At 36.7% G+C, this 16,595-nt stretch overlaps 1 protein-coding gene across 1 annotated transcript in view; it reads right to left on the bottom strand.

Annotated features, from left to right (window-relative positions):
* Nucleotides 1-548: 548 nt before the first annotated feature.
* Nucleotides 549-16,595, bottom strand: part of LOC124242227 (cytochrome P450 3A12-like) — a 28,597-nt gene continuing 12,550 nt past the window's right edge. Inside the window, exons 8-13 of the mRNA XM_046667033.1 lie at nucleotides 11,978-12,105; nucleotides 10,840-10,906; nucleotides 7,462-7,622; nucleotides 4,879-5,105; nucleotides 3,214-3,376; nucleotides 549-763 (exon numbers count right to left, since the gene is read on the bottom strand). Coding sequence (XP_046522989.1) covers nucleotides 668-763; nucleotides 3,214-3,376; nucleotides 4,879-5,105; nucleotides 7,462-7,622; nucleotides 10,840-10,906; nucleotides 11,978-12,105 — 842 coding nt within the window. The 3' untranslated portion in view covers nucleotides 549-667. The remainder of the gene's footprint in view (nucleotides 764-3,213; nucleotides 3,377-4,878; nucleotides 5,106-7,461; nucleotides 7,623-10,839; nucleotides 10,907-11,977; nucleotides 12,106-16,595) is intronic.

Here is a 16,595-nt window from a genome sequence, read left to right as displayed (position 1 = left end):
ATATGCGCCCCCAAAATTGGAGAATTAAACTATGAATACACTTTCCAAGCACGATGCAAAGTCATGGTGGATTAACTCTCACATACCTTAAAAATCAAATGGGAGCCCTGAAAAAGGCCCCACTCAACCAGTGATTGTGATGCTTGAAAATCTTTAGTTACTGGATCACAGATTCAGTTCTATAGATTCTCCCTAATATGTATGAAGGCATCAGATAATACTTTTGTAAACAGATGTTTATAAACTTGTTTAATATAAAACTTTATAGAATATTCAAAATGAAAATGTGATATAAATGTCTCTACTACAATCACTACAATAATTCTTGTTTTCATTAAAGTTTGTTGATAAAATTGTTGAGAAAGTTTTATTCTTGATCAGTGCTTAGGAAGAGTAGATGGTACTAACTGGGGGTGAATGGAGAATCAGATAAGCTGAGTCCACATATCTGGCACTTACTTTGTCCCCCCCTTTATATCACACAAACATGTGATACTCTAAGTAGACACTGAGAAAGCTCAATGAATGTAAGAATCCATAGGCATCCATCAAGTGGAGTAGGTTAAGATAATCTTTATTCTGGATTTCATTCACAAAGTAAATTGAGGTCTCTCCTGTTCTGGGATACAGCTTCCTTGAAGACCAAAGCAGAAGACCTCAGGGAAAGTCAGGCTCCACTCATGGTCCCAGCTCTGGACTCAACTTTTAGAACAATTGGTTTTTCTGGTTGAAGAAATCCATAAGTGACTAATTTCAGGGGAATCTGAAACAGTTAAAAAGCACATGAGAACTGAGTAATGAAGTCCCACCAAGAACAGAAGCAAAGTATACAAGCTACATTAAGGAAAATAATGCTTCACAAACATGTGGACATTAATTTTAGTGTCATGTATCTTTGATTATTTACATTGATTCTATAAGCTGGGTCAGATTGGATACTGAAAGTTTTAGCTGTCCATTCATTCAAAAAATTATCTATTGAACATGTATTCTGCACCAGGCTGGACACTAAATCATTCTGGTTTGTATTCCTTTTAGATCTACATTTTAAATAAAAGAGATGAACATTTAAAATTTAAACCAGAATCTGAAGCATTATAGCAAACTATTTTTAAAAGCCATATAGAATTAATTTTGTATACATTAGCACTTGCAATGTAATCCTGAATGGGCCTTACACCTTTTTGTTGTATAAACAATCCTTGACTTTCTAAAGAGTCCAGTCACCTCTTCCATTGGAACTCATCCAGCTTCATGGTGAGAAGAGGTCTTTGTGAAGCATTTTGCCTATTCTCTAATATCTCTTGGCTCCCATGTGCAGGGCAGATGGTGAAGTTCTGAAGACCTACAGTGTTTTGATACTTTTAGCTCCATTCTCACTCAGTCACCCCTTCAGTGCTGTGGGACCCAGCAGAAGAGCAACCTTCTGAACTCAGTTGATAAAATACCAGTAAATTGCCATGAAGGGTGAGAAGCACCAGCCTGTGGATGACTGGGAGCTCACAGGGAGTGTCTGCTCCATCACATGTGTATGAGAGACCTGTTTTTTCTCAGGACTTGGTCTCCTGTTGGTTCACACTTACAGGACTGCCACACAGCTTCCCTAAAGTCACAAATGAGATGGAAACTATCTCTATCCTCCTCTACCTGAAGAAAGCATACTTAAGAGAAGGAACTGTATATTAAATGCATAAGTCACAGAAATAAGCCTTATCACAGGGCCTTGCTTGATATGAGTCAATGTCTTCTGTTCTGTTCTCCAGAGGACAGATTCCACATCTTTCCATAAATATAAAACCTCGTTATTTTATAATTTCAAATGGCATACGTATCCTCTGCAAACAGACACACACAATATGCACATACACAAATGTCAGTTGTTAAATTTTTCAAATTAAAATTGTTTAAAATTTGTCTCCAAGAGCTCTAAATCAACTTCAAACTACTCCTTAATCATTTACTGGATGACTGCAAGGCACCGTTGGTAGTCTATGAAAGCAATAATGTGAGGTGCTAAAGTTAAAGATATTCATAGGTACAAAGAAAACATAGAGAACAAAACTGGCTTGTTTCAGGACAAAGTATAAAGTTAGGTGGTCTGACCAATGACATCAGCCTGCAGTAACTAATAATAGAGCAGAGGAGAGGGTGGGCTCTAGACTGTGAGTGGAAGACTCCATGGAGGGGCTTGGGTATTGAAGGAGGACTTGAAAGGTGAGAACATAATGTGGAGAAAAGCAGGAAGAATATTCGTTGAGTCATTATTAGGACATAAAAGACAGACTGGAGCAGCGTTCCTGGAAGGTGAGATCAAAGAGGCAGGATGACCCTGGACTATGGAAGTCCCTCACATCTGGTATAAATGCTTTCAATCCATGATTCTCAACCTAGGCTGCACATGAGAAACTATGGGGATGCTTTTAAGCCACATTCTGGGAGAATTATTTTACAATTTCTGAGACAATCTAGGCATAAGGATTTTTTTTTTTACTAATGTTATGATAGATTACAACCTTGTGAGATTTCAGTTGTACATTTTTGTTAGTCATGTTGTGGGTACACCACTTCCCCCTTTGTGCCCTACCCCCACCCCCCCCTTTTCCCTGGCATAAGGATTTTTTAAAGCCCCCTGGTTATTTCATTATAAAAAGAGTGGTTGAAAACCACTGTCATGAAGCTTTAGTAGGTTCTGGTGGAAAAGATCATCCTTCAAAAGTCATGACGTGGTAGTCACTGCACGTCTTGACTGTGCACACTTCCCCTTCCTTCCAGGGGACTTGAAACCAAATTTAAAACTTTGCTCAGCTTCAAAGTACTGGGCATAATCACACACGCTAACTGTGTTGACTCTACCTGACTTTTACATTTAGGTCTTTATAAAGCCACAGTCTTAGCAATCCAGAACAAAGGATCCCTAAAGTTCACAGATGGTTCAAAATAGATTCTCTGGCCAATAGAATGAATTACTATTTGAATAGAATACATTCTTTTATATATCTATCTATCTATATATATAAAATAAATATATATGAATATATAAAAATATATATTTATAAATATATATAAGTATATAAATATAAATATATATAAAATATATATTAAATAAATATATATATGTAGAATATATATATGTAGAGAGATACTCCTTCAGTTAAAAAAGAAAAAAAAACCTCCCAATAAAACATTATTTATGTAGGAAGTTAACTGTCTGACCTGTGTTTCTTTACAAGGTTTGAAGGAGAAGTTCTGCAGCACTCTGACAACAGCAACTTTCATGTTCATCAGAGCAAACCTCATGCCAATGCAGTTTCGGGGGCCATTTCCAAAGGGCATATATATATAAGGATTTATGCTGTCCTTGTTCTCCTTGCTGAACCTGGATCCACAATAGTAGATGAAAATAAGTTATTGAAACATAAAAAGCACAAGAACTACAGGTTTGGAGTTTTCACTTAGACTCCTCAACCAATGGTATACAAGATGCCCTTGTGGGTAGTCATTGACATCCTGCTATCGGTATTTTACTGAGACAGTTAAAAGCTACAGATCCTTTCCATTCCCATGACTCTATAGGAGCTTTCAGTCTTGTTGAGGAGATGAGTCAAATGCTGTGTAAAAACAAAATTTATCTTTAAACATTAAAACTGTTTCCAGGGTGGTGAGATGTTCACAAAAAGAAATGAGAGTGATTGAAGGAAAAGTAGGTCTCTACCTGAGCTAACTTATGTTGGTCATGTGCGCATGGAGGAAAGAAGCAGGAGAAATGTCTCCCATTATTTTCATTGCCATTTTCCCTCCTCCCCTTCCCCACTCCTCCCTGTCTCTCTCTTTCTCTGTCTCCCATAGAATAGCTCATATCAGATGATTTTCATAGGAGTAAGATGCTACTCTACAATAGCATAATCACTGACTTCCTTGTCTATGCATTCCACTAGGCTTTAAATTCCTTCAAGGTTAGACTCATGTTTTATCCAAATTTCATTGTTCAATTTTTTATTATATTAAGGAAAAAATGTGGATTTGGAAAAAGTGATAATGACATTGTGGTTATGTATTCTTTAAAGAGCCTTCATATTTTGGAGAACATTCAAGAAAATTTCATATGATGGGCCTTAAAATAACATTAGAGTTAGGAGAAGGGTAGCAGCGGTGTGTGGATTGGGTAGCTGACATGGGTTGATGGTTGCTGGGTAAGTTTTGTTGGGCACATATAGATGCATGAAAACAGTTCCAAAGACGTGTGTAGGGAATACGGTGTGTATATGTCAAATACACATATACTTGTGTTTGTCGAAAATTTTCCATAAAAAATTCCATAGAGTAAATCGTAACAATGTTTAAAAAAATAGAATGTAGGAATGTTTGTGGCAAAATCAGAGAACTGAAGAGAGCAGTAAGGAAAACCATAAAGGAAACAAAAGTCCATATTCCTAAAATCAGATAATAGTTCACCAAATAATGGTATATGCATAAAATTACACACACAAACACATATAGCGTAACATGGATGTTGTTTATAGTTTACTGTTACATAAAGTAAGCAGTTCAAAATCAATATAACACAACTTTAATTTCTAAAAATTAATATATGCAAAGAACCGTGTCCATAAAGACATACATCACACTATCAGTGAGATTGCTCTTAAAGTATTGGAACTGTGGACGGCTATAATTTTCTTTTATCTAGTCTAAAGATTGTAAAATTTTGAAAACAAATAATGATCATGCTTGTAATGAGATTAAAAAACATACAAAAATTAAAATATGTACAAATAAAAGATTGTACAATCACAGGTTTGTCATCTATATTAAGAGGCATCAGAATATCCTTGAACCAGCCTGAACCAACATGGGTTCCCTTTCCCAAGGGCCTTGTACCTTTCTGGATGGAACTCCTCAGGTTGTGGCCAGAGCTCTGTGTCTCGGTGAAGAGCAAAGGATGGCACCATCACCACTGTTCCTTTGGGAATGAATACCCCACCAAGTTCCACATCTTTCTTACAGGTCCTTTCAATTCTACCAGCAACTGGGAATAATCTGAGAGACTCATTCAACACCATGTCAAGATACTCCATCTGTACCAGAGCATCATAGGTGGGAGGTGCCTGGGAACAAAGAAACAGATTTTGATAAACTGAGAAATGGGATCAACTTTCCACTCAGCTTATGCAGGACTACTGAAATGTTAGGAGTAAAAAAAAAAAATTTATTTTGGTAAAGGACCTTAGCAGTTATAGACACTTTAATATCTGTCATCTCCTTTGACCTCCTCGATGGCTCATTGAGATGTGTAGAGTAGCTATGACTATGGGAGACTGTTGGGACAATCTTTTAACTAGGTCCCAAAATCCCTCACATTACCATGTAGGAATTTTCTTTTCTCATGTGAACAAATGTGCCTAATATATTATGACCCTTACTCTTAAGTAAAATACACTGAAGTCACTGTTCCCTTTCAAAGGACAGGCCACATATCTCTACCAGGGAAAGAGAACGTGTAAAAGAGCAAATCCTCAATTCCACATAAAGTTTTTCAGTTGAAAATCCTGCTTGCTAACACTTTAGCTTATATATAAAAAATTTGGAAACACTGAATTATACAAAATCTCTATAAATAACTTGAGGAGAAACTAGTACCGTTCTAAACCAAATATGACAAAGAGAGGATAAGAAGGAATGCTACCAGGACAGACAACTTCATTTCTCTTGAAAATTTTAAGAACACCAGATCCTCACTCTCAGCCCCACCCACTGTTGCTGGAACAGTCTCCTAACCGTCACTTCAGGATTTGACTCTAAGCTCTGAAGATCTGAAAAACCCACTCCAGCCCCAGAGGGCAGGTGTCTTCACAACCGCAAAGAATTCCAGTTTTGGCAGAGATCTTAAAACTGTGTGGACAATATGTGGCTATCATCTGGTGTTATATTGAAGAGGCAATATTGCAGAGGTTAAGATTTTGGCTCAGGAACCAGACACCCTGGATCACAGCTCAGCTTCTTCATCACTAGTTGTATGACTAGTGTATGAAAGGTATTTCATCTCACTGCAGCTTAGTTTCTGATATGTTACATGGAGATAATTAGAGTTTACATTTCACAGCACTGTGTGGCAGAGATATTCACTGCTCACCCAACATCCATGTAGTCCCCCAAATTTCTCAGCCAACTTGAACGTAGGAGAAACGGGCTTTGACAATAGGCTGTGAGCTGAGGTGATGTACGTCAGTTTGGGGACAAAACATTTGAAAAAAAATCACTCTATTCTTTATTCTTCAGCCAACACGAAGTCCTCATGTTCCAGATAATCAGCTACAAGAAGGCAGAGCATCGAAGTGCATATCCCCAAGTAACTATGTGGAATAGAAACTCCCACTCCCATCCTCCACTAACCTCCTTTGGACATTTAAATGTGAGATAGAAGTAAACCTTTGCTATGCAAAGTCACTGAGATTGATGAGTAATCTGTTACTGAGGAATAACCTAGCCTTTCCTAACTGATACAGAATTTTATGAAGATTAAATTCGTTAATAAATAAAAAGCATTTAGAACAGACATATTTAGTATGAAGCGAATGTTATTTATTAGTATTGTTGATGCCTTGTAATTATTATCATAAGAAAGGGAGAACACAATGCTTAGCTAGTCTCTGTCTCTAAGTTACCTATTATACTGTAATCAAAAGAATCATAAGATGGGCTTTATCAGAGAATACAGATAATCTCTAATTTACATAGGCCCTAAAATGTCTCCTTACCTTATATTTGGAGGACCCATGACTCAGAAACTTCATAAGACTTGTCAAAACCATAGTTAGGACTCAAAGTCATGTCTTCCGTTTCCTACCCTATGCTCTTTCCTGTACACCAGGCTTCTTCTGTCTGCAAAGTTTACCCAGGGTGATCACACTAATGGTTCCAACTCTCCATTCGCTCCTGTGTTCATGGCCTTTGCCATCTACCCTTGTGGTGCTCTCCCATTATAACTCTGGGGTTGGTCATGTGGCTTGCTTTGAACCAATGGAATTATGGCTAATTGTGATGCAAGCAGTTTTGAAAGACACCCACAGGACTGGGCTTCATGCTCTGCCTCTACCATTGCCTGGAGAAGAACACACCCAGACTCATTTTCTGTACTTTGAGAGATGTGTGGATCATATCAACAATATCAACAGAGATAACTTATTGTTAGGTGCCACTGAGGTTTTGTGATTTTTACTTAACATTATTGTGGGAACAGACAATTGATATGCCAGGACCAGCACTTTTTTCAAAGATCTCATATTTATGTGAGCAGAATACACTACCTAGGTTTCTCTCTTTGCTTTTGTCTCTTTAGATCCTCCCTAAATAGCACGGAAAGAACTGATATTTATGCTTTCTTGCACCACTTCTAGGAAGTGGTGAGGAGATATTCTTGTGAAGGCTTCACTTTCCCCCTCCCTCCAGGTATCATCCACTCACCATATTGGGGAAAGTTGCATCAATCTCCTCCTGCAGCTTCTGCTGGACATCAGGGTGAGTGGCCAAAAGATACAGAAGGAAAGAAAGAGAACTGCTGACGGGCTCATAGCCAGCAAAAATAAATATAATAGATTGGGCTACAAGCTCCAGATCAGACAGAGCTAAAAGGAGAGGAAAGACAGTTTAGGTAAAGCATGTCATTGTAAAACAGCACAGATTACATTATTAGAAATCCAAATGAAACTACCAAACCACTAGAGAAAAAATAGAAAAGCAATTCACAGTCAAATTGAGAGTGGTTTGCACTCTGATGGCTATCTGACCAAGCCAGAAAAAGGCAAAAATTATCTTAATCCTATTTTTCCCAAGGTCTATACTATTCTTGGCCTTCTGCTCCTGGTTATGAGACCCTGTATTATGCCACCAACACAGCTGGGTAATTTAAGAAATAGCATTTCTGGCTTACATACACAGTGTTATTAGCATGTCCCTTGGAGAATCCGAAAAGTACTTTACTACAACTATATAAGTAATATGTGGTAGCATCCTCCTCCAAGGAAAAACTTAAATTACTCTAGCTAAAATATAACTTGAAAAATTTTAAGAAAGTTTTCAATATTAAGGCTTAATTGTAGAGAAAATTAAAGGATTTTTCATAGAATCATCTTTGAGGGAACTTAAGAGAATAACACTGCACTAAAGATAAACACTTGCTACTCAAAGCGTGGCCCATGGGCCAGAAGCTTCAGCAGTACGTTGGAGCTTATTATAAACACAGAATCTCAACCCCTGCCCTAGAACTATCTAACCAAAATCTGAAGTTTCACAAGATGTAGTGGGTTGTGTGCACAACCTAGCTTGAAAAGCATGGATTGTACTTGAGAGGCATCAGGTATTGGAAGACCTGGGGCACAAGTCTTCAAATGGAAGACCTCAGATATATACAGCAACTACAGAGACACACAAAATGCCAGAAGAGTTGTAACTGACCTTAGTCTAGTCAACAGCGTTAAAATAGGAGAAGAAAGAACGTGTCAGTAGAGGGCATTGGCCAGCATGAAATGTAGAAAAATAGGGTCCAGCAGGAGTAATGACAATGCTTACTCACTAATGGCTTGAATGTCATCTTCCTCAGCATATGCTGCCCCTCTTTGTCTACTTTATGCTCAGAAAACTGCCCTTGTGATTATAAGTTAGCCTCCCTTTAGTTTAGTTTTTCTCCTGAAAGACACTAAGTATGCTCCGGCTCTAATCTATTTGATTGAGACTAGATTAGGAAATTTAGATTCTTAGAGCACTGAAATAAACATGGTACCAATCATACTCATTAAATTCAAAACTAAAAACTTTTCAAAGTAAGTGTAAGAAAGGACTACAAATTGCTGGTTTCCCAATGACGATTTCCGTGATGCTGTTGTGGGTAAATTCAGTGATCATATTCTTTCCTCTGGTTAGTATGAATCTCATGATACTCCAAGTTTAGATCTGTGCTGTCCAATGTGGTAGCCACATGTGGCTATTTAAATTTTAACCAATTAAATTTTAATACTATTTCAGTTTCAGTTCTTCAGTGGTAGTGGTCACATGTCAAGTGTTCAATAGCGGCATGTGTCTAGTGGTTTCTATATTGAACAGTGCAAATATAGCATATTTCCTTCACGACAGAAAGCTGTATTGGACTAGACAGAGAGAGACAGATAGAGAGAAAGATAGAAATAGATGTAAGCATTAGACATAGATATATTATATTTATACTCTTGTTTTGGAGTCGGATCATCACTGCTGTCTAGGGACCAATTGTTAAATGTTCAGGAATTCTGTGAAGTGTTTGTCAAACCATTAGTAACTTGAAATTGAACATATGGGAGTATTCTCGTCATAGAAATAAACTAGAATCAGAGACTTTTTTGAGAGAGACAGAGACAGAGCATGTTTACATCACTGGCTATCGGTAGATACAGAAATATTTATGTTTGTCATATCTGTGTAAAAATATTTGATGTTCTTAGCTACCTCCACCGAGAGGGTTTAGAAGCAAAGACACCCTCAGTAGCAGTGAGCTACTATAAATGATCAGAAACAAGAGGACACATTTTTGTTTCTAAATACCATTTCTTACTAAAAGGAACCAGGCTCCTTGGAGAAATGCTTGATTGCAAGTCTGGTCAGGAGAAATACAAAAAAATCTGGAATGTCTTGCATCAGAAAGCAAGGAAATGTTCAGAAAATAATAGGTGAAAAGGATACGTGATACTTGGTAGACCATAATGGTGGATATATGTCGTTATATGTTTGTCAAAACCCATAGAATGTATAACACCAAGAGTGAACACTAATGTAGACTATGGACTTTTGGTGGTAATAATGTGTCAACGTAGGTCATTGATTGTGACAAATGTGCCACTCCAGTGAGGGATTTTGACAGTGGCAGAAGCTGTATGTACCTAGGGCAGGAGGTATGTGAAGAATCTCTGTATCTTCTGCTAAATTTTGCCCATGAATCTAAAGTTGCACTAAAAGATAAAGTACTTGAAAAGTAAAATTTCAAAAGGAAGAATATTAAAAAAGGACACAGGAGCCCACCTGAAAGAGCTTCCATTGGACAAATCTGAGAGAATTTGAGGAACAAAATAAAGAATTAAGTAGGAAAAGATTAAATTAGTAATAAATGAGATTATAGAGATACAAACAAATAAATAAATAAATTGGAGAGAATGGAAAATTATCTCTTAAAAGGGAAACTCAACACATAAATGTAGAATAAATGATGGAATTAGAAAATTATCATTTTGCAACCATCACAGTAATAGCAGTTTCAGTAAAAAAAAAAAGATCCACATTAATAAAACTAGTAGGTGATTTTGAAGATAAACAGAATGTTTACACAATCTCAAAGGCTTCTCCCATTAGTTACTTACTAATTACACGGAGAAAATTAAAACTTTACAGTATATTAAGCTAGTGAACTTTAATCAAGTGTCAAAGTGAATGTCACCCAACACTGGAGCAATGTGCCTCCAGACATGATGAAGCCTTGATGCAAATTTCCAGGCAGAGACTCTGATTCACTGGGTCTGGATGAGGTCTAAAAATTGACATGGAAACAAGCTCCCCAGAAGTTCTGATGTAGGTGATCCACAGACCACTGACTGACTTCTAGGCATGAAATACATGTTTATGGTTGCCCATCAAGCTTTGACGAAAGTTGTGCATGCTTGCTTCTAGAAGGTTCCCCTGACTACAATTTATATCTGAACATGCGCCGTTCTTCAATTTGGCAGAAATTCTCATCTATCTGGAAAACTTCCTGCATGTTTTTGGAACCATCCCCACCCTCCAAGTTTCCCCATAGTGGCCCTCTGAAAACTCCTTGGTTACCTTTATGGGTGTCCATTTCTTTGGAGTTTTGGGAGTTAATCATCAGCTGAAGGAAATCCACTCGTTGCTGGAAGCAGAAGAAAAATTCCAATGATACACAGTCACTTGTGAAGTCCAAAATAAATCAGGAATGCAGTACTTAGCCTTTTTCCTGAGACTATAGGCCCTTCAAGTCCATAAATGTGACTAGTCTTGTCTGAACAAAATCATCCAGCTTCAAACTTGGAGAGCATGATGTTTACCTGAGAAAAAGCTAGCCATCATGTCCAACTGCTTCTTGATCCTTGCTCTCTTTGATCCTTGGCTTCTCTGGCTTCTGAACACAGCTTCCTGGTCAAAGAGTTGCCTGCACCCTTTCTTGTCATGCCTCCTTGCTCAGGAGAAAGACCCTGACTTAAATCATTTTTCTCTCCTGCCTTAATTCTTAATGAATGGCCACATAGATTAATAACCTGAAATTTGCAGAGATCAGCAGCAGCTTTTGTGTAAACATCTTCAAATGCCCCACCCACTCAGAATTCTATGCAATCTTCAGTCACATCCTGTGGTACTCAGCCCCGTCTACCTGACCTGCAGACCTGCAGATGCTGATGTCCAGGACTCATGAAGTCAAAGCTGGGTTAGTCAGCTTACAGCTTCAATACCCAGAGAAGACTCCTGCCCACTCCAGACTAGGTTAGGGCTGAAATTCAGGATACACTATACTTCACGAGGTAGCCTGCTGGAGCCCACCATTGAGCAATGCGCAAAATGAAAGGCTTGAAGGAAGTGATTTTTGGCCAATATAAGATCTGGGGAAGTTATAATACCAGTAAAATAATTTGTAAGCTGTAATTTTTATCTTTTCACAATTTATTGAAGGGAAGTGGTAAAGTTTTTATGTCAACAATATTCATGTGGTAACATACTAATTTTAACGCTTATTAAATTTTAATCATTGCTTTCTGACTTATTTGATTATCTCCTTCTCCAGTGTCCACCTTCTTCATTCCCTCCAAAATGTTAGAACTCTCTTACTCTAAACCCTAGAGTTCTCTATCTACCTTTAAAAATTTACAGAGAAGTGCACAAATCATATGTATACAGCTCAATAAACTATCAAAAAGTGAATACTCTTATGTAATCCCCCAGATTTTACCTTTTCTTTATCTTTGAGGCGACTTTCTTTTATCCTTTTTACAGATTTTGTGAAAAAATCAGTAACACTCTTTGGAAATAGAAATATATTTAATAATTCAAAAACTGGATTAAGAAATGGAAAAATTGCTGTAGGGAAAAAAAAAAGAAAGCACAATGAAAATACACATTTTACCTGGAGCAATTATAATTTCCTCTACTAACTAGAAGAGTAAAAGACACCAGGGTTCTTAGCCAGGAGCAAATCCCTCTATGACCTTGGCTTGGACTTCCATGCCAGTGGTTGAGCAACAGTGAGTCCATGCTTAGGGGCCTTGACTATAGCAATGACGTCAGTGACTCTTTCTGCATCTTTGGAGTGACCCAAGGAATGGGATTGCATTCCTTGACCTCTTAGCCTTTTATCCATTAGGCTAGAGTCTCTTTGGATAAACCAGACCATATTCTGTTAATTTAATTAATCATGTATATTCAAGAAATTGGAGTCAGGATAGAAATAATATATGATGTCTTTCAACCACAATGAAATGATGTTAGAAATCAATAACAGAAAGAAAATTGGGAAACTTAGAACTATATGAAAATTAAACCATAAACTCCTAAATAACAAGTGGGTCAAAAAGAAGTCCAAAGGGCGATTAGAAATTACTTTGAGATAAATAAAAATGAAGACACAATATACCCAAACTTACAGGATGTAGCAAAAGCAGTGCTCAGAGATAAATTTATGGCTATAAATTTCTGCATTTAGAAAGAACAAAAGTCTCAAATAAATAATCTAATTTTCCACCTTAACACACTGAAAAAATAAGAGCAAATGAAACGTAAAGGAAGCAGCAGAAAGGAAATAATAAAAGTAAGAGCAGAAATTAATGATATAGAGAATTAAAAAATAGATAAAATCAATGAAACCAAAAGTAGATTTTTTAAAAAAAACTTCAGCTAGATTGACCAAAAAAAAGGAGAGAAGATTCAAATTACTAGCATCAGAAACAAAAGAGGGGACAGTACTACTGATACTAAAAAAATTAAAAGCTATAAAGGAATACTATGAAGAATTGTACACCAATAATTCAGATAACTTAGGTGGGATGGACAATTTCCTAGAAAGGCAAAAACTACGGGAACTAATTCAAGATGAAATAGACAATCTGTGGTGGTTACCAAAGGGGAATGGGGTGGGGGAGGATGAAAGGGGTAAGGGGCACATGTGTATGGTGATGGGTGGCAGCTAGACTTTTGTGGTGAACATGATGTAGTCTACACAGAAGTTGAAATACAGTGATGTACACTTGAAATTTATAGAATGTTATAAACCAATGTGACCTCAATGACTAAAAAGGAAATATACGATTTGAATAGACCTACAGCAAGTAAAAAGATTGAGTTAGTAATCAAGAACCTACCCATAAAGAAAAGCTCAACTCCAGATGGTTTCAATGGGGAATTCTACCAATTATTTTAAAAAGAATTAACATCAATTTTTAACAAACTCTTACAAAAAATAACAGAGCAGAGAATACTTCCAAACTCATTCTATAAGGCTAATATTACACTAATACTAAAAACAGACAAAGACATCACAAGGAAAGAAAACTATAAACCAACATATCTTATGAACAATATATCTTGTGCACAAATCCTCAAGAAAATACTGGCAAACTGAATCCAGCAAAATATAAAGAAAGGTATACACCATAAGCAAGTGAGGTTTATCACAGGAATGCAAGGTTGTGTAATACACCATATCGGTAGAATAAAAAACAAAAACCACATGATCATCTTAAAAGATGCAGAAAAAGCAATTCACAAAATTCCAAATCCTTTTGCGTTAAAAACACTCAGTCTGCGGCCAGCCCCATGGCATAGTCGTTAAATTCGCACACTCTGCTTTGGCAGCCCAGGCTTCACCAGTTTGGTTCCCCAGCACGGACCTACACACCACTCATGCCACGCAGTGGCAACGTCCCACATACAAAATAGAGGAGGATTGGCATGGGTGTTAGCTCAGGGACAATCTTCCTCAAGCAAGAAGAGGAGGACTGGCAATAGATGTTAGCTCAGGGCAAATCTTCCACACCAAAATAAAAAAAAAAATACCACACACACAATCATCTGGGAATAGAAGGAAATCAGAACCTGATTAAGGACATCCACTAAGAAATGAAGAACTAGTTTCTCTATTATCTGATAACATGATTCTATATATAGAAAATCCTAAAGAATCCATTAAAAACCACTTAGATATAATAAACTAGTTCAGCTTCAGGGATCAAAATCAATATACAAATAAACTGTATTCCATACACTGCAACAAACAATTCAGAAAAGAAATTAAGAAAAGAACTCAATTTACATAAACTTCAAAAAGAACAGAGGAGCTGGCCTGGTTGCCTAGTGGTTAAGTTCGTGCACTCAGCTTCTGCAGCCTGGGTTTCACAGGTTCAGATCTCAGGCACACACCAACACTCCACTCACCAAGTCATACTGTGGTGGTGTCCCACATACAACAAATAGAGGAAGATTGACACAAGTGTTGGCTTTCTTTCTTAAGGAAGAAAGGAAAGAAAAAGAAAGGAAGGAATGTAGGAAGGAAGAAAGAAAGAAAGAAAAGAACAGAATACCTAATATTGTCAAGATGGCAATGCTCTCCAAGTTGATCTAAAGATTTAAGGTGTTTCCTAGGGAATCCTAGCGAGGTTCTTTATAGAAATTGACAAAGTGAATTTAAAATTCACATGGAATTGAAAGGTACCCAGAACAGCCAAACAATCTTGAAAAAAAAAGAATAAATTTGTAGGACTCACACTTCCGATTTCAAAATTTACCACAAGGCTTTAACAATCAAGGTAATGTGGTACTGTCATAAGGATAGACATAGAGATCGATGGAATAGAATTTAGAGTCTACAAATAAACTGATGTGTCTATACTACACTGGATTTTGAGAAAGTTTCCAATACTGTCCAGTGGGGAAAAATACTCTTTTCAACAAACTCGATAGCCACATGCAAAAAAATGAAGTTGGTCTCTTACCTCACTCCATAAACACAAAAAAAGAATACTTCAAAATGGAGTAAACATCTGACATAAGAACTAAACTATATAAATTTTAGAAGAATATCAAGGGGTAAATCTTCATGACCTCAGATTAGGCAATAGATTCTTAGATATGACACCGGAAGTACTGGCAATGAAATAAAAAATACATAAATTGTACATCATCAAAATTTAAAACTTTCTGCTTCAAAGAACTCTATCAAGAAAATGAAAGATACCTACCAAATGGGGGGGGAAATTCAAATTGTATATCTGATAAGGATACATAGAGTACATAGAGAACTCTTACAAACAAGAAGACAAACAACACAACTATGAATGGTCAAAAGCTTTGAATGTACATTTGTCTAAAGAAGGTATAAAAATGGTCAACAACATGTAAAATGTTGCTCAACGTCACTAGCCATTAGGGAAATGCAAATCAAAAGCACAATTAGATACCACTTCACACCCACTAGCATGGCCATAATCAAAAAACAAAAAAGTATTGAACCAGTGTTGGTAAGGATGTGAAGAAAATGGAAACTTTATACATCACTGGTGGGAATGGAAAATGGTGCAGCTATTGTGGAAAACAGTTTGGCAGTTCCTTAATAGGTTAAACACAGAATAAGTATACAACTCAGCAATTCTACCCCTGAGTACACTATCAAAAGAATCAAAAACAGGTACGTAGATTAAAAAAATCTTGCACATGAATGTCCATAGCAGTACTCTTACAATAGCCAGTATCTGGAAACAACTCAAATGTCCATCAACTGATGAATGGATAAACAAAACATGGTATGTCCATACAAGGGAATACTATTCGACCATAAAAAGAAATGAAGTACTGATACATGCTACAACACGGATGAACCTTGAAAACATTATGCTAAAGGAAGAAAGCCAGCCACACAAGACCACATTTGTATGATTCCATCTATGCGAAGTTTCCAAGCTACCTAAATCTATAGAGACAGAGTAAATTAGCATTTGCTTAGGACTAAGGAGAGGGAAGTAGTAGTTAAAAAATACAGAGTATCTCTGTTGACAAAAATGTTCTAACAATTGACTATAGTGATGGTTACACATATCTTTGAATGGAATAAAAATCTTTTTCAATTTTATTGAATTATAATTGATCTGCAATACTGTATAATTTTAAGATGTATGGCATAATGACTTGACATATATATGTATATTATATATATATATTTATATATATATAGTGAAAAGATTACCACAATAAGTTTAGTTAACATCCATCACCTCATATAGTTACAAAAGAATACATTTTTTCTTGCAATGAGAATTTTTAGATTTGACTCTCTTAGCAAGTTACAAATATGCCATACAGCAGTATCAGCTATAGTCATTATGTTGCACATTACATCTTCAGGACTTAACTTATAACCAAAAGTTTGTATCTTTTGACCACCTCCCCCTAATCCCCCTATCCCCTACCCCACCTTTGGTATCCACAAAACTGATTTCTTTTCTCTATCAGTTTGGTGGTTTTGGTTCTTTTTAGGTTCCACATATAGGTGAGATCATACAGTATTTGTCTTTCTCCGTCAG

This window comes from Equus quagga, chromosome 7 (assembly GCF_021613505.1).
Source record: "Equus quagga isolate Etosha38 chromosome 7, UCLA_HA_Equagga_1.0, whole genome shotgun sequence".
In the NCBI taxonomy this organism is placed as follows: Eukaryota; Metazoa; Chordata; class Mammalia; order Perissodactyla; family Equidae; genus Equus; species Equus quagga.
Note: the sequence above shows the minus strand (reverse complement) of the source record. Positions and strands in the feature narration are given on the sequence as shown.